Below are 24,040 nucleotides of genomic sequence, written 5' to 3'. Positions count from 1 at the left end.
TAGGAGTTATTTTTGTATCGTAACGCTTGTGGCCATCGAGGCCTTTATTTTTGAAGTATTTGTGTTTGTTAGTTGTTTTTCTCATGTTTCCGAGCCTCTGCCCTCTGTTGCTCCTTATCAGATTTCCTTTGCAAAACACCCCCTTGGGGCCTAAGCCGTCCCTTGGGCGAGAGGTAGTGAGGGAGTGTCGTAGCCCGAAGGCGTAGGCCGTCTCGCGACTCTACCGGCCTCTTGCTTAGGAAACAGACTTTGGCCTGAGGGGTTTTTACAACCGATTTGTCAGAGCATGCTAGAGTCTTGGCATAGGAATTTTTGCGAAAAACGACTGAAGAATGGTGCATGGAACGCTTGGAGTCCGCAGGCTCAAATGCCCCCGCGCGACGCTTGGAGTCAGGCGCCTCGCCATTGAGTTGGTCGAGGTGGGCGATGAGGGTCTCGGCCTCCGCAAGAGCCTCAGCGTACTCGATGCACTCAACGTCGCAGTCGTATACATGTTCGTACGTGGACTCAATCGTGATGATACCGCTGGGGCCTGGCATCTTGAGCTTGAGGTAGGTATAGTTGGGGACTGCCATGAACTTGGCGTAGCACAGCCGTCCTAGGATGGCGTGGTAGGCCCCCCCGAACCTGACTACCTCGAAGGTAAGGACTTCCTTGCAGTAGTTGGAGGGGGTGCCGAAGCATACGGGAAGGTCGATGCGCCCGAGGGGTCATGTGCGCTTCCCTGGCACGATGCCATGGAAGGGTGCGATGTCATCTCGGAGCCTCGACCAGTCAATCTCCAAGAGCTCCAGGGTATTGACGTAGAGGATATTGAGGCCGCTGCCTCCGTCCATCAACACCTTGGAGAGTCGGGTGTTACCGATGATCGGGTCGACGACCAGTGGGTACTGCCCGGGATTTGGGACATGGTCAGGGTGGTCGTCTCGATCAAAGGTGATCGCCTCCCAAGACCAGTCGAGGTACCGGGGGGTGGCCACCTTGACCGAGAAGACTTCTCGACGTTCCCTCTTGCGCTGTCGCGCCATAAGGCACGCCGAGGGTCCACCGAAGATCATGAAGGCGTTGCGTACCTCGGGGAAACCATCGTCCTTGTCATCATCCTAGTCGTCGGTGCCCTTCTGCTTGGCATCATCGTCGGGGAGCCCAAGCCTGGCATAGTAACGCCACAGCATGGAGCAATCCTCGAGGGCGTGCTTGACCGGGCCTTGGTGGTAAGGGCAGGGTTTCTTAAGCATGTCGTCAAAAGGCCTAGGGCCTTTGGGGCCTCGGGGATTCTTGCGTTCTGTGGCCACGACCAGATCGGCCCCCAGGACCTTCTGCTTCCCCAAGCGCCTCTTCTTCTTTCTCTTGGGGAGGCGGAGGCCGAGGCCTCGGGGGCCTCATCCCTCTACTTGCCCTTGGCGTCGCTGAAGGGTCGAGATGGCGACTAGAGGGGGGGTGAATAGTCTTTTCTAAAACTTAATCACGTCGGCTAACCGATACAAGTGCGGAATTAAAACTATCGGTCTAGCTAAGACTATACCCCACTATATGTGTTCACTAGCACCTTGCAAAGATAACAATTATGCAACAAAGGTGCCGGACTAGCTAGAGCTCTCCAAAACAATTCTAGGAGCAAGGTTACACAAACCTATGCCACTAGTACTTTAAGCGACAAGGGAGCTCCTACACATGCTAGTAAGCAAAAGCACAAAGCTAACTAAGCTCACTAGCAATGCTCAATAACAAGGCAACCAATGCCTAATTAGAGAGCGCAAATACTTAGTTACACAAACTAAGCAATGTGACTAACAAGGTTACTAAAACCAAATTAGCCACGCAAGGGAGCTACTTCTATGCTACACAAGCAAGAAGGTAATTAGCAAGCTACACAAGCTATCTAATTACAAGAGCAACTACACAAGCTTAATATGTATAAAAGTAATTGCAAGCTTGTGTAATGGGGATGCAAACCAACGGGAAGAACAAGGTTGACACGATGATTTTTCTCCCGAGGTTCACGTGTTTGCCAACACGCTAGTCCCCGTTGTGTCGACCGCTCACTTGGTGGTTCGGTGGCTAATTAGCATCACCCGCTAAGCCCGCACGTCGGGCGCCGCAAGAACCTACCCCTTGAGTGAGGGTAGCTCAATGACACGCTTTACTAGAGTTGCTCTTCGTGGCTCCCGCGGGGCGAGCACAATGCCCCTCACAAGCACTTCTCCGGAGCGCCGCACAAGCTTCTTGCGCGCTTCGACAGAGACCACCACCAAGCCATCTAGGAGGTGGCAACCTCCAAGAGTAACAAGCACCACTGGCTTGCAACTCGATCACCTAGTGCCACTCGATGCAACCTCACGATGCAATCGCACTAGAATCGCTCACTCACACAATCGAATGATCACTATCAAGTATATGTGTGATGGAGGGCTCCCAAGCACTCACAAGCATGGACACTAAGTCCCTTGAGGTGCTCAGCACCAGCCATGGCCGAGGGCCACTTCTATTTATAGCCCCAAGGGCTAAACTAGCCGTTACCCCTTCACTGGGCAACGGTCGGGCCGACCGGACGCTCCGGTCGTGTTGACCGGACGCTGGACCTCAGCGTCCGGTCGCCCACAGACGACCACATGTCCCGGTTCCAACGGTCACTTGACCTGACCGGATGCTCCAGCTTCAACTGACCGGACGCTGGACCCTCAGCGTCCGGTCATTTCCAGTAAGCTCTCGAGCATGACCGGACGCGTCCGGTCGAACGCGATCGGACGCAGCCAGCGTCCGGTCACTCTCCAGCTACTGTTACACTCCACGTCAGTGCGATCGAACGCAGCCTGCCAGCGTCCGGTGCATTCAGATCCAGCGTCCGGTCAGTTGACCGACGCTGGCATCTTCACGACCAACTCGTTTTCACTTCTAACTTCTTCACCCTTGCACCAATGTGCTAACCACCAAGAATTTGCATCCGGCGCAATAGAAAATAGACATTCCATTTTCCCGAAAGCGCCGAATCCCGCCTCGCAAGCTCGGTGGGAGGGAGAGAGGGACCCAAACCCATCTCACCCCTGCAAACACCACCTCCTTTGTAAATGTGCCAACACCACCAAGTGTACACCACCATGTGTATGTGTGTTAGCATTTTCACAATCATTTCCCAAAGGATGTTAGCCACTCAACTTGCCACGCCACTCGATCCTAGCGACAATGCAAAGTTAGATCACTCGAGTGGCACTAGATGACCAATATGCAAACAAGTTTGCCCCTCTTGATAGTACGGCTATCTATCCTAAACCCGGTCATAAACTTCTCTACACACCTATGACCGGTGAAATGAAATGCCCTAGGTTATACCTTTGCCTTGCGCATTCCATTCCATCTCCTTCAATGTCGATGCAACACATGCACCAACACGATCAACAATGATATGATCCACTTCATATCATCACATGATCATATTGGTTCATCGATCTTGACTCTACTTGCTCTTCATCGTTGCCATCGTCCATCGGCGCCAAGTCTTGCTCAAGCTTCACCGCCACGCGGTTCATCACTCCAAAGCCTTCGACTTGCCCTTCACGCTTGCAACCGGTCCATCAAGCCAAGTCTTGTCTTGATCTTCTCCACCTTGATCACATGACTCGATGTCATGTCTCATGTGCATTTAAGCTCCTTCATCATCACATGTGTGAGCTTTGCAACATCTCCAAGCCATTTTCACCTTCATGGCATATGTTGCTCACACACATGTACCTGTGGACTAATCACCTGTGTATCTCACATAAACACAATTAGTCCACCTAAGTTGTCATTCAATTACCAAAACCAAACAAGGACCTTTCAGTCGCCATCGAGGAAGATGGCTCCAACAGCCTCCTCACCCGAGGCGAAGTTGGTGGCGATGTTGAGGAGCGCGGCAGCTGAGCGCAGCACGTTCTGACCTAACTCTCGAACCAAGTCTCGGCAGGTGGTGCCGGAGAGAAAAGCCTGGATGATCTCCGAGTCGCCAATGCTGGGCAACTCGGTGCACTGTTTGGAGAAGCGCCGGATGAAGTCTCAGATAGACTCGTCTGGTTTCTAGCGATAGTTTTTAAGATCCTAGGAGTTCCCAGGGCGCACGTACGTGCCTTGGAAGTTCCCAACGAAGATCCTAACCAAGTCACGCCAGTCGTGGATTTGTGAGGGAGGAAGGTGCTCGAGCCAGGCTCGTGCCGAGTCTGACAAGAGTAAGGGGAGGTTGCGGATGATGAGTAGGTCATCGTCCACACCACCTAGCTAGCAGGCCAGGTGGTAATCGGCAAGCCAGAGTTCGGGGTTGGTCTCGTCGCTATACTTCGCAAGATTGGCTGGTTGCCAAAACCGGGCCAGAAAAAGAGCAGCGCGGATGGCCCTGCTGAAGACCCGAGGGCCTGGCGGTTCAGGAGAAGGACTGCGGTCTTCCTCGCTGTCATAGCGGCCGCCTCGGTGCGGGGTGGTAACCCCGAGCAGGCCCTTCGTTGTCGTGGCGTCGTCGCCTGCTGACCACCTCATGGTCTCCCTGCACCTCGCGTTGATTGCCGAGGCGGTCAAGAAGCACGGGGGCCCTATGGGCTATCGGTGCTCAAGCGGGCTCGGGACGAACCAAGGCTTCCCTATCCTGCCGAGGCAGGGCTGCGGGTAAGTTCGAGGCACCCCCATGCCGTCGGGAGGCGGAACTTTCAGCCTGCTGTACCGCGGCGGTCTCTAGGAGTTCCCGGAGCTCGCCGCAGACCCGCCGCCCCTTCATGGTAGAAGGCTCGGGCATTACGCGGACCAGCATTGCCGCAGCCGTGATGTTCTGGCTAGCGCGATTGAAGACTGGGGGTTGCTCACTCCCTTCGTCGTCATGGATGCGGTGATGCACATCATGGGCCCTCCGTCGGGCTCCTCCGCCTTCACCGCGACCTCACTACTCCTGATCGAGAGTCTTGAAGCTGCTGTAGAAGGAGTCGGTCTTGTTCGACCTTGGCCTAGAGCTCACGGAGCTGTTCCAGGTCTGGACGTTGAGGTCGCGCAAGAGCGGGGTTCTCGTTCCGTGCTGCTGGTAGGACAATGCACGGAGGTGTGGCGGTGCCCATACCCGGGCGAAGCGGGGAACGGCTACCCACCCCCTTGTCTTCCTCGCCCACCCTCGACATCCCGAGCTCGACATGGAAACACTCGCGAGTGGGGTCGTAGGTGCCCTCGTCGTCGGAGTCGGAGTAGCCTAAGCAGTAGTCGCTTGCGACCAAGAACTGACGCATAGCCCTAGGGTCGTGGAGTCCGGAGAAATCCACTCCGGGCCATGCCTTGTCCTCCTCCGAGGAGTCGACATGGGTGCCCAGGTCGAGAGCGAAGCACTGGCGGCGTCCCAAGGCATCCTCGTGAGCAGTAGTGTAAGCGTAAGCATAAGAGGCGGTGGCATTTCTCAACCCAAAGGGGTATGGGGATGGTGCCGCCGCCAGGCTTTGCTCCGTCGGAGTCGGGTTCTCAGGGGGTGGTGGGGCGGAGCTTGATGACTGGGCGTTGCCACGTTCCACCGGTGTTTTCCCTTGTCCAAGCTCAGGCCAGACAGGTTCCCGACCAGGGACCTTGCGCCAACAGCTGGTCGTGGGATATCGGCGGGGAGTGGTGTGTTGCCCTGGATTCGCGTAGCATCGGGGTGATCTTGCTCGTGTCGTGCCTGGCGAGCGCGGCGAGAGCGGCCGCCCGGGAGCCGCCTGCGCCTAGGCTGCTGGTGCGTGACTTCGTCGTCGGTTGGCGGGGCTCGAGGAGTGAGAAGTACCATGTCGTACTCATGCCCTAGAGACATGAACTCTAGGCTCCCAAACCAAACCACCGTGCCGAGACACAACGGTCGTACGGGGTCTGCCATCCGAAACTTGCTGGGATGACGAAACTAACACGCAGAGGCCCCCACCTGGCGCGCCAACTATCGGTGTTTTGGACCGGGGGGGTCCTCAACCAACTAGTGAATTTGAACTGCGTGCCCCTAATCCCGGATGGTGATGCAAAGTGACACAAGATTTATACTGGTTCAGGCAATCGGTGCCCTACGTCCAGTCTGAGAGATCAATCTTGTATTCCTTGCACCGAAGTGCTTGTAGTAGGGGGTTACAAGCTAGGTGAGAGAGGGAGCTAGTCCCAGGTCTCGGCAAGGTGTCGTGTGGGCTGCTTGAGACGTTGCTCTCAAGCAGCGGGAATGTGTATGTGTGTGTTACAAGGTGTTCTTCCCTATCCGTCCCCCTCTAAGTGGCCCAAGTCCTCTCCTTTTATAGTTGAAGGGAGGGCAAGGACAGTACATGTGCTGACTATACGGTGTCGTGCCAACAGGGGCGGTGTGTCCGAGCCCTGTGGCCTGTTCCTGTGGCGACGTGGTCGTCGGAGTGGTCCGTCCTTGGAGCACTGGGGTGACATGCTGGTCACGTCCAACCCTGTGCGTCATGGGAGCCCCTAGGCTGCCTCGGAGCAAGCACGGCGGCCAGGGCGCGGATCGCTGTGGATTGGCGGCGCGTGAGGCCGAGGCTCGGTCGGTGCCGAGGCTGCACCGCAGTGGGGGGTCTCGGTAGACACGAATCCCAAGGTAGCCGAGACCCTGGTGCATAGTGCTGAGGCCCGGAGAGAGCGGTTGATCCGGGGTGCTAGCTTGGAGACGGCGATGAACCGGGCCAGGCCGTCCATGCCGTGTTGTTTTCGAGGCGGGGATCGCGGGGCACAGTGCAGTGTGGGCGCTGATCGTGGGCACATCGTTAGGATACAGTGACCGGTAATCCCCGCCGTGCCCTGTCTCAGCCGGTATGAGGCTGATGCGACCTCATGTCCTGTCGGCCATTCTGTGGTGTCGAGCCATCGTCCGGCTGAGATTGCGGGAGTGGTTGAAGTATTAATGGGACATGACGTGCTGTCGGGAAGACCAGCCAAGGCGGGGGCGACGGACTATGAATAAGCTAGCCTCGCGCGATACGGAGAATGAGGCCTCGCGCGAGATGGAGAGCGAGGCCTCGCGCGAGACGAAGATCGGACTCCTTGCCGAGGCCTTCCGTGAGAGGCCTCGCGCGAGGCGGAGATTGCACTCCCTGCTGAGGCCTTCCGTGAAGAGCCTCGCGCGAGGCGGAGATTGCGTCAGGATGCCGAGACCTCCTGCGCGAGGCTCGAGGCGAGGCGGAGAGCCTGGTGGGCTCGGACGTGGTGGGTGAGGGGCCCACGGCTTACCTTCTAGCTTTGTTTTTTGATGGGACTTAAGTGACCCCTTTGATGTTCGCTCGGGGTACCCCGTTTTACGGTACCCGACAAGTTTACTGCAAGGTAAGCTTTAGATTGCGTGTTACTCTGCCTTACATAAATACAACTAGCTGACTCTGTTTCAGGATTGATAACGATAAACCGACTGAGAATGGCAATTCCTTGTTCAAGTTAGCTGCAAGTTGGCAAGCTAATAAGAACTTCCTATTGAAGGTTAAAATTCCATTTATCATTTACACCTTCATGTCTCGTCTTCAAACAGAACATGAAATACATTCCTACCTCACCAAATGCTCATTGATCTTACTTGCAGGGAAAGCTTGGTCCCTCCAATTCTTCTGTAGTTCTGGCACTCAAATCATGGTGGAGACCATCATTTACATTCAGTCTCACAGGTATTCAAGCCTATGCATCCTTCATTTTTAGCATAGAAGAAAAAGTCATTTACATCTAGAACCACGAATAAATACTGCCTCAATAAAGGGGGCTCTTCTTAACTTCTTTATCAGTTTTGCTTTATGAATTTAGTCTGTCTTCCTAGTTTGTACTGTCTATTAGTTTGCAGTGAGGACTTGAAGTTCCAGTCCTCAGTCATACAAAATTTTAATCAGGCAGCACTGAGCCACTTTTACTAACATGAACTTCATTTACTCTTCCAGTAACGAAATATCAGTTACTTATGCTTTTGCCCAATCTTATATATTTGTATTTTGGTATACTGCAGCTATGGTTTTGTTGCAGTTTTAGATTTGTACTTATTGATACTACAGTGAAGTAGAAAAACCACATATAACATAAAAGTAATTCTAACTGTGGGGTGGCTGCATTCACATCCTTTTCTGTTTGCAGCTGTGAAGGATCATTCAAAGGGTACAACATCATTTGGATTTGGCATTCGAACAGAAGATCTGAGACAACCCAGGTTCTGTATTTATCCCTGAAACTATTTTATGTTTATTCCATTAGCAATGTTGTACTGATAAGACATTGAATATCAATGAAATGCAGTTACGAAAGAGCTGATCCAAACTACATTATGTTGACACCAACCATGGAACACTTGGCACAAGATACTGGGAAACAGCCCGTGTTCCAGGCACATTCTGATTCAGGCAGTTATGATCATTTACCAACAGACTTGAGGCCAATTGACAGGATAATGTAACTCTAGGCTGCTTTTGCTCACGTGGTAGTTGGAGTAGCTTTTCTGCGAATTGATAGGTATATGCAAAGTCCTGTAAAATTCTAGCAATCTTGATTTTGTTCTAGTTTTTTTTTGGGGGGGGGGTTCTCCTTAAAACCGCAAGATAATATTTAGTAGTAGTTCTAAATAATGTTGAAGATTTGCTGTGAAATGGAGCACATCTGGGCTCCACTACAAATTCTATAGACAGATCAAACCAATGAACTTGGTTCATTTGTCGTCTGATTTCCTCTTGTTGCTTCAGAGCTAACATTGTGAACTTGTGACGATGTATGAATGCATCTGTATCATCGATTGCCTACTGATAGTGACTAACAATTACTGCATTCCAGATCTTTGTTGTCCATGTCGGTGTGCGTCCCTAGTTGATGTAGGCGTTGAAAAATAGTTGTGAATGACTAGAGTGGGTGCTCCGCTAGAAATGTTGGTGTCACACCACATTCCATATAATGGCCAATCTGGTTTGCATTGCGCTGATTGAGCAGAATGCCCATGGTTAGAAACTGCTTGGCATTAAGCTACTTCTAGCTCTAGTGCTCGTTCCTTGGTTGTAACTGTGTTTTAGAGTAAGCCTCATTCTGATGATCATGTAAGTGTGCACCTCATAGCCCACGACTGACAGCTCGGAACTTAACAGATTGATAATCAAATGTAGAAGTTTCACACATTGGGAGGACAAGTACTTAAAAGACAAGAATGGCCACAACACGCAGACAAATAGACGGCCAACTTAACAGACCCATGACAGGTATTAGTTCCAGATATTACAGACCCATAACAGACAAATGACGGCCAACTTAACATGCATGAAAAAAAAGTACATCCATAACCAGAATCTTAATCCCTCCCCAAGCAACCCAAATCAGACACTTAAACTGGTTTCCAGACCTTCGTGTGCAAGTTCCTTACCATACTTTTATCACCACAGTAATCCAAAAGACATTCATATGCAAGTTTCTTCCCATGTTTTTATTACTACGAAACATAATTCCTGATAAAGACTTAGTACAAGCACAGCAAACCGCATGACAATGACATACTAGTACCAGCATCCTCATGCCTAAGCCTTCACCACGCCAAAGGGATCATCCAGTGATAAATCAATGGCAGCTTGGAAACTCCAGTGTAGGGTGGCAACACAAAGAACAATTTCACCGCTACCGCCAACAGCTGACTCTCTGAAGCCGCTTGCCTTCTCATCACTGCAAACAATGGCGATAGTCTTGAGTGCCTTTGCCCTCCCTTACGACATACCTGATAAAACCAGCCCCATGACCTTCCACCAAGGACCCATGGAGCATAACAGTCTCCAGATGCTGACTCGAGGCACTCACAAGGACCCCGGTGCTCCCAGAACCTCAAGTCATCTTCATGTATGCTGTCCGGTGTCTCGATGGAGTGGGCATGATGTGAAGCGTCTCCAAGCGAGGAAAGCATTTCAGCGTCTCGAGATCAATCGCTATCCCAAATCCCCTTGCTCAGTCGGCCGTACGATCGGGACTTAGCGGTGGGGATCTGCACAAGAGCGGCAGTTTACAACATTTTTACAGCGGAGCCCCTTGAACTAGCCTGTATTACCATTGTGCAGTCTTTTGATGCCCCCGCCGCGGCGCCGCCGACCCGCTACCGGAACAATTGCATTGGTGTTCGTATCAAAAAAAAATTGCATTGGTGTTTCGCCGCCGCCGCAAAAGAGGCGGCCGCTGTGGAGTTCAAGGGAGGAGGAGGCACCGTAGAACTGCTGTAGATCAGTGAGCCGAGGGCGAGCGAGATGGGGATATTCTTCAGCAAGGCGGAGCCGCCGCCGCCGATGGTGTTGGTGCCGCCGCTCTTCGATTACCCTCCCATCGCCGCCTGCACCAGGTTCGTCGCTTCCTCTCTCCCCTCCGTTCTGAACCCTCTGCTTGGTGTTAAGGCAGGGAAGCCAATTGGTTGGTAGCCTCACTCTACACAAATCTCGGCTGGTGATTCACCCGTAGACCTACGCTCTGCATAACTGCTCCACTTAAGCGGCTGAATGGTCGTGATTAATCATGCTTCCAAGCAATCGCGCTTGATTGCTCGCATGGTGTGAAATAGAACTATGGATTGGTGAAATGCGTCAGATCGTTAACATCAGTTAGTTGTAAGGTTGTGCACTTGTGCGTCTCAATTTTGGTAGCTTGCTTTTATCCTTGGAGCACGCACATCTCTAGCAGATGCATTTTCCTATGCACCTTTACAGTTAAGGTTAGTTTTAGTCTTCCTGGAAGGATGAGACATTGCCGCATTGCACTTGGGGTTGCACTTATGTCAGCCTGGGCCCTTCATTGTGCTTTACTTAAAGCAGTGCTAGTCTTGAACATGCAGTGCTAGTCTTGAACATGCAGGATGGCGGTGCCAGCATATGAACTAATGTTTGGGAAGCTCTCGCTGCACAATCTGTTTGAGGACTATTTCGATCAAGCTGGGAATATGACCTCAAGGATCATGTTGAAGCCGCTGGAAGATCCTCACATTGATTTGATTGCTACTGTATCCTGTCAAACATTACCTATCATTTCTGCTACTGTCTTCTCTTTCTTTACCCTTTCAATATCATGGTACCTGTCTGTGTTAGGATGTAATTGGTGTTAAGTGCACCAACTGAACCCTATTGTCATTTTTTTTATTTGTTAATGCTGCTATCATTTTCTGTCTTTTTCATTTATCTTTGAAAGAAAGAATTTCAAAGAACTATCATTTCATATCTCTAGTTGTCATTAGCATGGCATTGTTATTAGAACATCTAGTGACCTATTGGCATCTGTTCTGGAAAGGACACTCTGTTGATGTTCCCTGTGCTTGTGTTTCACATAGTCTTGCCTGGATGTTGCATAGTGCCACAAACTGAGGTTTTCACATATATATTTGTTGATATTACAGACAACCTTGTGCCAGATTTTGAAATGGTGCCTTTAGTGCAATCGCATGTCCATAAAGCCACTGATTTGCTAGCAGTTTTGTAGAATGGTTATAGCTGCTGCAACTGGAATCTTAAGAGATTTCGTTCCAATTCATCCATATTTAAATATTTTATTACTTCACGAAAAGCTTTTGCCTACCTTAATGTCACTAGGTGTCTGCTGCTGCTGATAAAAATAGTGGAACAGAAGTAAAAGGGGATGCTCTATTTCGCTGGCAGAGGTGGATATTCATAGCTTCTAAATTCTTCATATTAGTCCCACCTTTGTTATACTAACAAAAACACTTCACTTTTTCTTAGAGAACTGGATGACCCCCATACCTTTGTGGACCTTCTTGTGTCAACTTCAAATCCGTATGCACTTTCTGGCTCGATGGACTATAATAATGTTAGTCAGCATTTTTATGTATGAAAAACACGTGAATAACAATTTGCCAATCTCCTTTTCTTGCAGCTTGTTGCAGCTTAGGTCATGTGCCTATGATCCTAAGTATCGTTTTGGTGCCTTCGGAACACTACCTTTGCTAATGGGGAACAGGTAGGCCATATATCTTGTTTCTGTTTCCAAATAATGCAAAGTGTTGTTAGATAGCTTTCCAGAAGCTTTAATGTTGGTTGTTGAAGATTTTTTTTTCTGGTCCAGTGTTAATTATATTTTATTCTGTTAATATAATTAGAAATGATCATAATGAGGGAGCTATGTTTGTCTTTTTTGCAGGGTGCGTTCAGACGATTATGGGGTCGTGGGTGTAAGATATGGTTCAGAGAATTTATCTGTTGGGGCATCATTTGTGCCAATTCCTTGTATACATCTATCTACTGCTAAAACACCTCTTTTCTTTTCTATCTTTCTGTTGGTGGCTTGCTACCCCAACTTGCTCAGGATTAAGTGCCTTTGTTGTTGTTTATTGAATTTTGATTAAGGTTGATATAACAAGTAGATGCACCTCCATAGTTTTGAATCTATTTAATGTATTGGATTGTTCCTTAATAATATTCTTATGTGGTTATGTTCAGGTCTAACATGTCATGCTCATTCTTTTCTTTGCAGTATCTGGTGAGGTACCCTTGGGTGCATGGTTGGTTGGGAGAAAAGGGAGCTTAACTGCAGGAGTACAATACAAGCCACTTAGTGAGTGTTACCAGGCTAAATGGTCCAAAGTTCTATTCTTTAGATGGATATATGATAATATGACTCTTAAAACATCAATTCATTGTTTTGCATTTCTTTGTCTTATTCACCACTGAAGCTACTATACTTGCATGTTGTGGGTGTACTGTTGTTTGTAAGCTGTAGCTGTCTTTTGGCATTGAACTGCAACAACCAAAATAACAAAGCCTTTTAGTCCAAAGCAAGTTGTCACTACTGCAACTGCAAAGATGTATCAGGCTTTGAAGTTCTCTACAATTACTATTTCCATTAGATCTTCCAATATTTACATAGGTTACCCTAACATGCTTGGGATTAAAAGGCTTTGTTGTCATCGTCGTTGCTAAGTTCCAATATTTTGTTGAATGTTTTCTGCCTTCCCTGCTAGCAGATAATACATGTGGATGTTTATTATTTTTATATGTTTTGAGCCTTCTGTTTTTGCTGCTAACCCTTATTCTCTATCCTGTCTATTCTGCAATAGGTGGCAGCAAACATCCTATGCCATTTACAGAACTGGAGAACTGGAATTGTGCAATCAGTTATGGTGTTGGCTCAACTAGCCCGCTCAGCCCTTCATTCATTTTCTCCCTGGAACTTGCCAGAAGTACACAGGTTTGCTTTATAATTGTACATATTTTTCAATAAGAAAGCTTCAGATAGCTTATTAGTTTGCAACTGCTATGATCTTTTAACAAGACTATAAACTATTTGCTGCCTCTGATGGAGTGAGGAATTTTTTGTGCATGGATTACGATATGTAATTTGCAAAGTAGCTATATACTCATGTTCGTGATTTATCTAAGAACATCATCGATGCATAAGAAAATGTAATGTTTCGCTTTTTATTGGCGTATTGTATGCGCTTTGAGTCTTAGTTTACACACAATAACGTATGAGCTTTAAAAGTTGCTGCTTGATCTCATTTGTAATTTTGTAGATTCATAGGTGTCAAAGAACTCAATTATAATCACATTGAAACATGCAATGAACAATGAGGTGGATGGATATGCTTTCTTTTATTCTTTTGTGTGGGGTTCAAATGGTCAACTGTTCTTTTAGAAACTATTAGTTACTTATGGGCTAAACATCAGAAATTACAACACTGACATAAGCCAAGCAGTTGCCAATGATGCTAGCTAAAGAATTTCTTTATCTAAATAATGCTGGCTACCTCGAATTGAATTTTTCCCCTTAACGTGCAGCTAACCACATCATTCTATCAGCACCTGGTTGTTCAAAGAAGGGTAAGCGCAGTTCTTTCATTTCATATTTGCAAATAGTCCTTGTCCTTTCTTATTAATTGCAGTTGAGATTCAGGTTATATCTGCTGCTGTGTCATTAATTGAGGTCCACGTCCGCCACTATTAAACTGAAGCTGAACATGTCATTTGGGACGTTGTTCCATGCCATTGATTAATTGTATTTAAACCAATACATGTCATCAAAATAGTCTTTTATGGTCCATCATATATTTTTTTTATTAGAGAGGACTATAGATTGCCTTCCACTATTTTCCTTATTGTGCTCGTAGGAGGATTTTTTTCCCCCTAATAAGGACTCATCTGTTTTACTTTTTTTTTCTGGTTTAGATCATTTCAGTAGTAGAGTGCTGTCATATAAGTTTCCGAATTGAAATTTCTGTGAGAGTATGCATGGCTTATGTTTACCAGGTAAAAAATCCTTTTGAAGATGATCAAGTTGTTGGCATTACAAACTACATCGACTTTGGACTTGAGTTGGCTGCCAGGTAAGCCTTTAGTGAAGGAATATACTTTGTTCAAAATCAACCCAACTGGCTAACTACATTTTCAAACTGTGCAGAGTTGATAAAGATAAAGTGAGTGGGGATGGCAACTCCTTGTTTCAGTTGGCTGCAAGTTGGCAAGCTAACAAAAACTTTCTACTGAAGGTTAAATATATTTATTTATCTGTTAGGCCTGTATTTTAGAAAGGATGTGCGTTGCATTTCCACCTTGCACTGCACACATATCTCACCTTAACAATTTAAGAAAGTTTGTTTCGTCCAAAAATGAAACACAGCATATAGACCAGTAATGTTTTCTGAATCTTCATATATGTAATTTATCATTTTATGAATTATGGCACTCCTTCACCCTTTTCTGGAATTTTGGAAGCCATTTAGGTGAAATAAATATGTGCTGCTTTAAAAGGTGGAATGGATTTGCACGCCCTCACTTCTAGACTGTCTCAGCACTTCTTCAATTGATGTACATTGCTCTTTGCTTATCAGGGAAAGCTTGGTCCTTCCAAGTCTTCTGTAGCTCTGGCATTCAAATCATGGTGGAGACCATCCTTTACTTTTAGTGTAACAGGTATCCAAGCAATAGAGCTTTTGTATTCTTTTATCTTTTTCTTAAAAGCAAGATCCAGTACATCCAGATCCATGAATACTGCTTCAGTAAAAGCGTCATTTTCAGTTTCTTTGATCCATTTTTCTGTATAAATTGGTAATTGCTGACCACATGATATCTTTCTAGTATGTACTGTTTCTTACTCTGCACTTAGAATTTGAAGTTTCTTCCATAACTTCCCCAGCTGTAAAATAATTTTAATGTAAGCATGATGAGCAGCACAAACTTCATGGCGATATGTAGTCTGGAAATGTTACTTTACTCAGTTATTACTATATGGCATTTGGTTATGGTTTACAGCTGGGGAAGTTACTTTACAGTTTAGTTATTACTCCAAACAGGACATGACATAAGTATAATTTGGGAGAGCTGCAAGATATGACTTGTCGCTCTACTTTTGGTGATTTACTGGCTGGATTGACTCCCTGTTTCTGTTTACAGCTGTGAATGATCATTCAAAGGGCACAACATCATATGGATTTGGCCTTCGTGTCGAGGATCTTAGACGAGCCAGGTTCTGTTATTTATGTCCTGTGACTGAATCATTCTCTTTCATTCAACTACTATATTTAAAAAATGTTGTCCTGAGTACATTTTGCTTGTGAACATTAACGAAATGCAGTTACCAACGAGCTGATCCAAACTATGTCATGCTGACACCAAGCAAGGAGCACTTGGCACCAGGTGTTTTGCGCGAGTACGGGAAGCGGCCCATGTTCCAGACGCAGATTGATTCGGGCAACTACGATCATTTGCCAACAGAGTTGAAGCCTCTTGGCAGGATATTCTAACCATAGGCTGTTTGTGTGTTTCAATCTCTGGGAGCTTTTTTGGCAAGTACACTTGCAAAGCCATGTAAATCTTACCCGTCTTAGTCCTTGGACATGCTGCTGTGACCAGATGGAGTTCCACGCAACGAAAGGCGATCAACTTCTGACCATAGAGTGCGTTTCATTGACTGGTAGCTGCGTGACTTTTGAAAGTCAGAACAATCCAACGCTTCTTGCATTATCATGTACTACTACTACTACTCGGGTGGATAATGATATGATGCAGTACACGGCCGGTCTTGAATCCTTATCCATGTATGTGTATATATTATATCATCGAATCGTGGTCCAGTGGATGAATTGCAATCACCTAGTCACCTGGATATATATTATTGTCCAACTTGTCGAAGATCACTTCTTCAACATGTCGAAGTTGAAACTCAAATCACCTGGATAATATTGTTCTCCTACACTACATATCTAAGCTAAAGTACTAAACGCATCTACTCGTCTTCAAAGTTGTTGCATCTCTTCGATGCCAGGGACCATTGACGCCCACAGCAGAACGTGTCAGTGTTAATAAGATTCTAAAATGTTGAAAAAAAGGATTGGTTGGGGACGTAAGGGAGTGTTTGGTTCCATGGACTAAATTTTAGTCCATATCACATCGGACGTTCGGATGCTATTTAGGAGAACTAAATATGAGTTAATTATAAAACTAATTACATAGATGGAGACTAATTTACGAGACGAATTTATTAAGCCTAATTAATCCACCATTAGCACATATTTACTGTAGCACCACATTGTCAAATCATGGACTAATTAGGCTTAAAAAATTCGTCTCGCAAATTAGCCACAATCTGTGCAATTAGTTATTTTTTCGTCTATATTTAATACTTTATGCATGTGTCCAAACATCCGATGGGACAGGGACTAAAATTTTCCTGTAGTAACCAAACACCCCCTAAGACACTTTGGACCGTTTGGATGCACATGTGTTGGAGTGGAAGGAATGAAACTCAGTTGAATTCCAGTCTAATCCACTTCAATACATATGGACTGATAAATACATGGCCTTAAGGATCTGTGATAGATTCACGATGGTCCATACATATAAGGCTATAAGACTTTTTGTCTTAGGATTGGCTGGAGCTATCTGGCATAGGCATCACTCTCAGGCGTTGGATTTTCCACGCCTAGAGTTGAGATGGATGCCTGGCCACAGGCTACCTGTCTCGGCGTCCCAACCAAACAAGCCACTTATGTTTGAAATCTATGCCTAAAAAATTATTATACCTCTAAACTTATATAATATTTTTTCTTTACAACTGTTCATCTTAAGGACATATTTGGATTACTTAGAGCTAGTAATTAACCGGGCCTAAAATTAATGTAAATTAGCTAAGATTGACCTGCTAATTAGCTAACAACTAATTGGAGGCTTGTCTAACAAGTTAGCTCACATATTGACCTCCTGTTTAGCAGCCTGTTGGAGTGAAACGATCGTAAATGATCGTAAATTTTTAGTCGAAATAGTATTTTTCTCTCACACAAATCAGTCAACAGTATTTCTTCATGAACCAGCAACGAACCAGCCCAGCCAAACGAACATGCTGTAGATGGATCAACTAAGGCTACTATTAGATGGGGCTAAAATTAATCAAAATTAGGTAAGATTGGCTAGCAGGTTAGCTAACAACTAATCAGAGCTTAGCTTACCTATTGTTTTGACGGACTAGGGAATTTTAGCTAAATTTGAGCTGATTAACAATTAGCCTTTAGTATCAAAACAGCATGCCAGCAGAAGCGAGGCAACCTGCAGCCGCAGAAGTCAAGCAGATCACAGAAGGCGCAGCGTCGCACTCGCGCTGGCTCATTAGCTAATCAGTCCGTTCGCTGGTTGATTTATAAGCTGATAAATCTAACTAGTACTTATTTATCGTAAGAAAAAAACACCGTTCCCTGACCGATAAGCTATGACTAGAACCAACACGCGAACGGACTTCGTCGCAAACCGCCCTAAACAACACAGTCCACTCCATGTCACGAGCACACAGCCTAAGCACCGCAGTTTCTGGATGGCGACAACCACGTGGCCACTGGCCACCACTGGGGGTTGGACTCGCAAGAAAACCATGCCGGGTCTCGATAAATGTGACGCCGACGACGACGACGTGGATGTGAAGCGAGAAAGCGAGGCAGGGGCCAGGCCGCCAGGCCTCACAAGAAAACGTTATCCACAGCCACGACAGCTCGCGCTCGCCAACCCGTGGGCGACACAAGCCATCAGCCAGCAACCTTGGCTGGCTCCCCTGCCCCGATCGGCAAAAAAGAAGTGTGAAAGGGAGGAGACAATCTTGCTCTTGTGATTCAGCGATTGAGTAGGGATGGCTGGTGATTTGGCTCTTAGCTTGATTTTTCAACGTAAGCGCTTGGATTTGACTTTGGTGTGCGTGGCTGGTCGCTGGTGGTTTCAGTTTAACCGCGCAGCGTTTCGTCGATGGAATGACGGTGATTGGTGAATGCCCAATAATGGAAGTCTGATCGACAGATGCGCCGACCCATCGTTCTAAGTCGTAGTGCGTGATTGGTTACACGAATTTAGCTTTGCCCGGTGCAGTTTCACGGATGATTGGTTGTCTTGTCTGGTTGAGCCTGGCTCGCTAGCTAGATGCAAACTCACGCGTGCAGTCAAGTGCTTGTAACCGCGGGACACATGCAAGCAAACATCTTCCCTATGTGTCCTAGCTACACGTGAATGGATCCGGCTACTAAAATTTAGAAGGCGTGTCGGGAGAATGTTGCATAAAGTGTTCGGATACTAATAAAAAAACAAATTACATAATTCGTCGGTACTCCACGAGACGATTTTTAAGCCTAATTAATCCGTCATTAACACATATTTACTGTAGTAAAATATTATCAAATCATGGGCTAATTAGGCTTAAAAGATTCGTTTCGCAAATTAGTCGCAAACTATGTAATTAGTTTCGTAATTAGTCTATATTTAATACTCCATGCATGTGTCTAAATGTTCAATGGGGGCAGCGACTAAAATTTAGGAGGGGCAACCAAACACCCCCTAATGTTGTAGCTAAAAAGCCTGACTAGTGAGAACATGCATCGCTAGTGCAAGTCAGGTCATGGTGAGAAGGAAACCAGTTACATCCATAGGTCATGGTGAGAAGGAAACACCCCCTAATGTTGTAGCTAAAAAGCCTGACTACTGAGAACATGCATCGCTAGTGCAAGTCAGGTCATGGTGAGAAGGAAGTCAGGTCATGGTGAGAAGGAAACCAGTTACATCCATAGTTATTTTTTTAGCTTTGTCACAGGTTTAACTCCTCTAACTTAGGTTTATAGAAAAAAACACACATCAGCATCTAAATATGAATTGGTGCTTTACATTCTTAATAAAAAAAACATGTTTTGGTTGTGCATCTTTAAGACATGAGGTTGGAGAATTTTAACTTAGGCCATGTTTGGTAGATCTCTAGCTCTAGAAAACATATTGATTTTCTAGAGCTGGAGCCATAGGTATATCAAATGCAATTAATGACTCACTTTGTTTATAGTTTGTATTAAATATATATATATATATATATATATATATATATATATATATATATTTAAATCACTTTAATTTGATCTATAAATTGTAGATATAATATGCTACTCCCTCGGTCTACAAAAGAATGAAATTCTCGTTTTTTTAGAACTAAAAGGATTTAAAATTTGATCAAAATTATATAAAAATATACTAACATTTATGATATATTAAATTGATTACAAAATATATTTTCGTAGTAAGGGGATGTTTGGTTCAGCTAGGAGCTCCTAAATCTAGTCTCATTTAGTCACTTTTTATCCAAACACTATGACTAAATAGGACTAAAACCCGGTTTTAGTCCTCTCTAGCAACTCTAGTGACTAAATGTGACTAAACCATTTAGGAGGGACTAAATTTAGCAGCTACAATCCAAACAGGGCCTAAATCAAGCTTGAGATATAAATATTAATACTATTTATTATAAACTTGGTCAAAATTAAAACTTGCATGCAACCCATAACTGTATTGTTTTATGGAAAGAGGTAGTAGATCTTAGAGCTGAAACTACCAAACCGGTTCTTGGTATAAAAGAAAGTGGGCTATATTTTTTTTTTTGAAAGGAGAGAGTAATTCTAAGTTATTTGTTTTTTTAAAAAATAATGGAAGTGTAATTTATTCATATTTGTCTATTCGTACACATAGAAACATATTTGTTTATACGTGTACACATGTCGAAGGATCACTAGATGAGTCAATTAATATAGATTTTTCTGTACTTGTACTTGAATAAAATGAGAGATTTTACTGAACAATTGTTCTACAAGACCACTTGGTAGTAGACTAGTACTAGTAGCGTATTGGTACGCAGAAGCGGCATGACCCGCGCCGCGTATAAATACGGCGCGCCCCACCTACCCGCGGCACCCGCCGCCGATCCAGCCGCTCCGGCGAGCGCAGCGCAGCCCACGGCATTTGCCAACGAGCGTGAAAAGCCCTCCCCACGCTGGGCCCCGCGACGCGAGCCCACACGTCCGCTTCCGCTGCCTCGGCCACTCGGCAGGCAGGCAGGCAGCCCATGTGCTGAGCTCACATGCCTGCCGCTCCCACGCCTCGCCACCCTCCTTCCCCTTCCGCCTCCGCTGCTCCGCCTCCACCTCCTCGCTAGCCTAACCGCAGGGCAGGGGCAGCCGCCGCAGGCCACACCAGTGGTCAGTCATCACACCGACACCGAGCGCACGCGGGTGGGGAGTCCCGAGGCGATCAGGCGAAGCGGCGCGCCAACTGACGCCATGAAGGAGGGCGGCGGCGCGGACGTGGGGTTCGTGCGGGCGGACCAGATCGACCTCAAGAGCCTGGACGAGCAGCTGGAGCGCCACCTCAGCCGCGCCTGGACCATGGAGAAGCGCAAGGAGGAGGCCTCCGTGGGCGCCGACCATCGCGGCGCCGGCGCCGGCGCCAGGCAGCACTCCCGGCGCCCGCGGAGGGAGGACTGGGAGATCGACCCCGCCAAGCTCGTCGTCAAGGGCGTCATCGCCCGCGGCACCTTCGGCACCGTCCACCGCGGCATCTACGACGCCCACGACGTCGCAGGTAGCCTACTCCGCCGCCACCGCTCTGTCCGTTCTCTGCACGCCACACGGCCTCTCCCGCCCGCGCTCGTTTCGTGGCGCCGGAATCGCCGCGCCGGACACGGACTGCCAATGCGGCGCCGGTTGCCGGTTGGGACCGGCGGCGGCTAGCGTGCGTGCGTGCCCGACGCGCTCCCCTCCTTTCTGTTGCCTCTTTTGGCAAATTGCGGGAGTTGACACGCTGCTTTTTTGGTGGCTTCCCGTGCTGCGAGTGCGACCCCGTGACATCAGTTGGATGGATAGGGCGGCTTTTGGTCACTCATGTGAATCGGGACCATCGCCTAGTCGTGATTCTTGTGATCATTTGGAGCCAAATGCGGCAATTGTTGGATGCGAAGTTGCTTTGGGGATTCCACAAAGGCAGAGAACTTTGTAGGGCCAGATGCAATGTAGATTTTCTCACCAGATTTAGACTGTCTAGCATGACATGGTAACAAGCATAGAAGAACTTTATTTGCTGATCCATCCTACAGTACTTGGCTAAGTATATTCCAGTACATGTAGAGCAATTCGAGCAGGTGTTCTGCTCGTGTAGATTGCATGCCCTGTTACAGTGATGGTTTGCACTCACTCATTTCTCTTATCTTGGCATGGCTTCCATGATTTGGCAATCAGTTGTTTGGCCACAATTCAATACCAAAAGAATATGCTGGATGATGTTATCCTTTTATAGGGGGATAGTAGTAGTTACGGTCAATTTCCAAAACAAATATCTAAATTGGGCATGTATAGTCAACTATAGCTTGGATAGTGAAGCACATAGTATCCTATATTTTATTCATACCTACTGCCTGTAATTCTCAAATCTAACTCCTGCTCCTCCCAAACCATGGTACCTCGGATGCCTGATCTCTACAAGTCTGTGTTCTTGTTTTAGTCTGCCAGTTTGTTACTAAAATGATAACTTATTGTTACAAATGTTACCTTTTATGTGATATTCTGACTTTTGATACTTTCTAGTGAAACTACTTGATTGGGGAGAGGATGGGCATAGGTCAGAACAAGACATTCAAGCACTAAGAGCAGCTTTTTCACAAGAGGTTTCTGTTTGGCATAAGCTTGACCATCCAAATGTAACTAAGGTACTGCTCGGCTAAAGAAAACATTGTTTGTTTCTTCATATTTTTTACTATATAGTAAGCTGTATTTGAAGAAATGGTGATAAATTGGGATGGGCCTTCAGTGTGGTATCATGCATTACTAGTCAGGTCATTGCATTTGATAGATTTAGTGTGCTGTCCCATTGTTGTAGCATACTTAACTAGGTATCTTGTTTCCTTCACCACTCCTTGCAATATATCCACATCAAAGGTGAACAATGTAATGATTCTCATTGTACGGGTAAAACATTCTGCCATGCTTTTTTTTTCTAAGTAATTGCTGTACGCAAAATCAGATATCTGATCCAATGCTTGAAGCATAGTTTAAGTAAGTCAATCGAGCAGCTTCCTACATGTTATGCTATTATACATCCATGATTACTATTTCTCTAGTCACGATAAAGATGAAAATCTCAATATTCACACGTTCAAATTGATTTATCAAGATTCATGTTTTTTTCAGTACTCTGCTGACATGTTTCTTCATTTTTGAAAAGCTGGGTGATAGTCCTAGCATTAGAGAAAATGGGGTAGAATCGACCTATCAAGATTCATGTTTCTTCAGTATTATGTTCGTTTGTCAGCTACTGTAACAACAGCTTTGATTTTTCCCATACAGTTTATAGGAGCTATAATGGGCGCAAGGGATCTGAATATTCAAACAGAAAACGGTCACATTGGCATGCCAACTAATATCTGCTGTGTTGTTGTGGAGTACCTTCCTGGTGGTGCACTAAAATCATTCCTGATAAAGAACAGGAGAAGGAAGTTAGCTTTTAAGGTCGTCGTCCAAATTGCTCTTGACCTTGCAAGGGGGTTAGTATTTTACTGCTTCATCCTCATTCTCTGAATCTTTGTCTTATTATTTTTTATTTGATATAAGTATTGTCTGTATTGACTTTTAAATCTTTATTAGATTAAGCTATCTTCATTCCAAGAAGATTGTGCATCGTGATGTGAAGACTGAAAATATGCTTCTTGATAAAACGAGAACTGTGAAAATTGCTGATTTTGGTGTTGCTCGCCTTGAAGCTTCTAATCCCAGTGATATGACCGGTGAAACTGGAACACTTGGTTACATGGCACCTGAGGTACCTTTTTCTGGGCAATGACATTCATCCCCCCTAGCTGCTCTGCTCTTTTATTTCGTGATGTCATCACTTTTAGTTCTAACATAATAAACTAATTAAAAAAAGACATTTTTGCAGCAAGCAGTTGTATTTGCTTATGTATTATGTGCCTTATTTTGGCATTTCATGTGCAGGTTCTCAATGGAAATCCATACAACAGGAAATGTGATGTTTATAGCTTCGGGATCTGTTTGTGGGAGATATACTGCTTGTGATATGCCATATCCTGATTTGAGCTTCTCAGAGGTCACATCTGCTGTTGTCCGTCAGGTAAAGATCTGTTTTGTGCCTTTTCATGTTTCCTGCTTAGCACTCTTTAGCTGCTGAATTCTGGGCAAGTGGGTGAATCCTGGTTTACAGAACTTGAGGCCAGAGATACCACGTTGCTGTCCAAGCTCTTTAGCAAATGTGATGAAGCGTTGCTGGGACGCGAACCCTGACAAGCGACCTGAGATGGCTGAAGTGGTGTCCATGTTGGAAGCAATCGACACATCGAAGGGTGGAGGCATGATCCCTGTAGATCAGCGACCAGGATGCCTTGCATGCTTCCGGCAGTACAGAGGTCCATGATAGATGGAAACCTGCTGGAGCTGTGGTCTGAAGAATGGCCTCTAGATCTTGTGGATGTCGATTTCATTTATTTTCTGGGGAAGCAAACTGGTTAATGGAGCTAGTGCGCTTATCGGCTTATGTAAATTCTCTGTCCATCCATTCTGTAACTCTGTTTTTATCAAATGAATGAAAGAACCGGGCTTGCTCGTCTATGTTTCCTGGGCGGTGGAAATTCCTTTAATTTTTCAGGATATGAGAGGGAATAGCAGCTAGGCAGAAACCCTCAACTGAGGGTCGTTGACCGGCAATGTAAATCCATGTAGGTGGGATCACTTGCCGCATATGGAAAACGGGAAAAAGATTGTTGACCCAGCTGTTTTCATACTCAGGGAAAACTAAGGCTGTGGCATTTGCAAAAA

The 24,040-nt window shown here is 46.2% G+C and overlaps 2 protein-coding genes and 1 pseudogene across 2 annotated transcripts; all 3 read left to right on the top strand.

Moving 5' to 3' along the window:
• Positions 1-8,380, top strand: part of LOC136511349 (uncharacterized) — a 30,604-nt pseudogene extending 22,224 nt beyond the window's left edge.
• A 1,641-nt stretch (positions 8,381-10,021) lies between these two features.
• On the top strand, positions 10,022-15,846 carry LOC136512854 (uncharacterized). The gene is made up of 14 exons (XM_066506865.1): positions 10,022-10,282; positions 10,789-10,933; positions 11,517-11,584; positions 11,664-11,717; positions 11,818-11,901; positions 12,082-12,167; positions 12,415-12,495; positions 12,998-13,128; positions 13,719-13,760; positions 14,187-14,263; positions 14,338-14,425; positions 14,768-14,849; positions 15,330-15,402; positions 15,511-15,846. The coding sequence occupies exons 1-14, from the start codon at positions 10,191-10,193 to the stop codon at positions 15,677-15,679; spliced, it is 1,272 nt and encodes a 423-aa protein (XP_066362962.1). The 5' UTR covers positions 10,022-10,190; the 3' UTR covers positions 15,680-15,846.
• A 4,295-nt stretch (positions 15,847-20,141) lies between these two features.
• On the top strand, positions 20,142-23,831 carry LOC136511860 (serine/threonine-protein kinase 54-like). Its single transcript, XM_066505887.1, is given in 7 exon segments — positions 20,142-20,801; positions 21,800-21,921; positions 22,559-22,755; positions 22,856-23,030; positions 23,204-23,278; positions 23,280-23,339; positions 23,430-23,831. Coding segments are annotated over 7 exon segments (1,140 nt in total). The 5' UTR covers positions 20,142-20,500; the 3' UTR covers positions 23,640-23,831.
• The last annotated feature ends 209 nt before the right edge of the window (positions 23,832-24,040 follow it).

Source organism: Miscanthus floridulus, chromosome 16 (genome assembly GCF_019320115.1).
Source record: "Miscanthus floridulus cultivar M001 chromosome 16, ASM1932011v1, whole genome shotgun sequence".
Taxonomy (NCBI): domain Eukaryota; kingdom Viridiplantae; phylum Streptophyta; class Magnoliopsida; order Poales; family Poaceae; genus Miscanthus; species Miscanthus floridulus.
The sequence above is the reverse complement of the archived record's forward strand: the minus strand, read 5'-3'. Positions and strand labels throughout refer to the sequence as shown.